The sequence below is a fragment of the Myotis davidii genome, unplaced genomic scaffold (genome assembly GCF_000327345.1).
Source record: "Myotis davidii unplaced genomic scaffold, ASM32734v1 scaffold221, whole genome shotgun sequence".
Taxonomy (NCBI): Eukaryota; Metazoa; Chordata; class Mammalia; order Chiroptera; family Vespertilionidae; genus Myotis; species Myotis davidii.
The window spans coordinates 7563492-7564622 of record NW_006293349.1 but is presented as its reverse complement, the minus strand read 5'-3'; the positions used below and the strand labels follow the sequence as shown (position 1 = coordinate 7564622).

General features: G+C 58.4%; 1 protein-coding gene across 1 annotated transcript; it reads left to right on the top strand.

Annotated features, from left to right (window-relative positions):
- Positions 1 to 124: 124 nt before the first annotated feature.
- Positions 125 to 1131, top strand: LOC102771558 (E3 ubiquitin-protein ligase SIAH1). Its single transcript, XM_006767120.2, has one exon. It carries the CDS (start codon positions 125 to 127, stop codon positions 971 to 973), a length of 849 nt encoding a protein of 282 aa, XP_006767183.1. The 3' UTR covers positions 974 to 1131.

The window sequence follows — 1131 nt, the reverse complement described above, 5'->3', positions numbered from 1 at the left end:
TCGGGCCTTCGGTGATAAGCCTTGGTTTCCCCGGGCTTCGCTTCTCAGGTACTTTGGGGTCCTCTCTCGACTCCCCCACACTTACACCTTCAGGATGTGGAACACCTGGGCCACGTTCCTGCAGATGAGCCGCCGGACGTCCACCGCGTTACCCACCGGGACCTCCAAGTGCACCCCTTCCCGGAAGGTGCCCACCCGGCCGGGCGCCGTGGCGTCCAACCATGACCTGGCCAGTCTCTTTGAGTGTCCCGTGTGCTTTGACTACGCGCTCCCCCCCACTCTGCAGTGTCAGAGCGGCCACCTGGTCTGCAGCAACTGTCGCCCCAAGCTCTCCTGCTGTCCGACCTGCCGGGGCCCCTTGGGAACCATCCGCAACTTGGCCATGGAGAAGGTGGCCAACTCGGTCCTGTTCCCTTGCAAACACGCCATTTCGGGGTGTGAAATCACTCTGCCGCACACCCAAAAGGCAGACCACGAAGAGCTCTGTGCGTTCCGGCTGTACGCCTGCCCCTGCCCCGGCGCGTCCTGCCAGTGGCAGGGCTCCCTGGATGCCGTGATGCCCCACCTGATGCATCAGCACAAGTCCATCACCACCCTGCAGGGGGAGGACATCGTGTTCCTCGCCACCGACATCAACCTCCCCGGCTCTGTGGACTGGGTGATGATGCAGGCCTGCTTCGGCTTCCACTTCATGCTGGTCCTGAAGAAGCAGGAGAAGTGCGACGGGCACCAGCAGTTCTTCGCGATCGTGCAGCTGATGGGGACGCGCAAGCAGGCGGAAAAGTTTGCTTATCGACTCGAGCTGAACGGCCAGAGGCGGCGGATGACTTGGGAAGACACTCCCCGATCGATTCATGAGGGCATCGCAACGGCCATTATGAGTAGCGACTGTCTAATCTTTGACACCAGAATCGCACAGCTTTTTGCCGAAAATGGCAATCTAGGCATCCACGTCACTATTTCTATGCGTTGAAATGGCGAGCCCACATTTTTCTGGCCGGTGTTTAAAACCATTGCGTTCAATTTCACAGAGAATAGGCACCCTTCTGCCTGCCCACCTGAAACTTTTGGAAGGTGGAGCTAGTCGCATGAAGGTAAATAAAACGAAAGGCTGTTAAATACAGGAAAGAG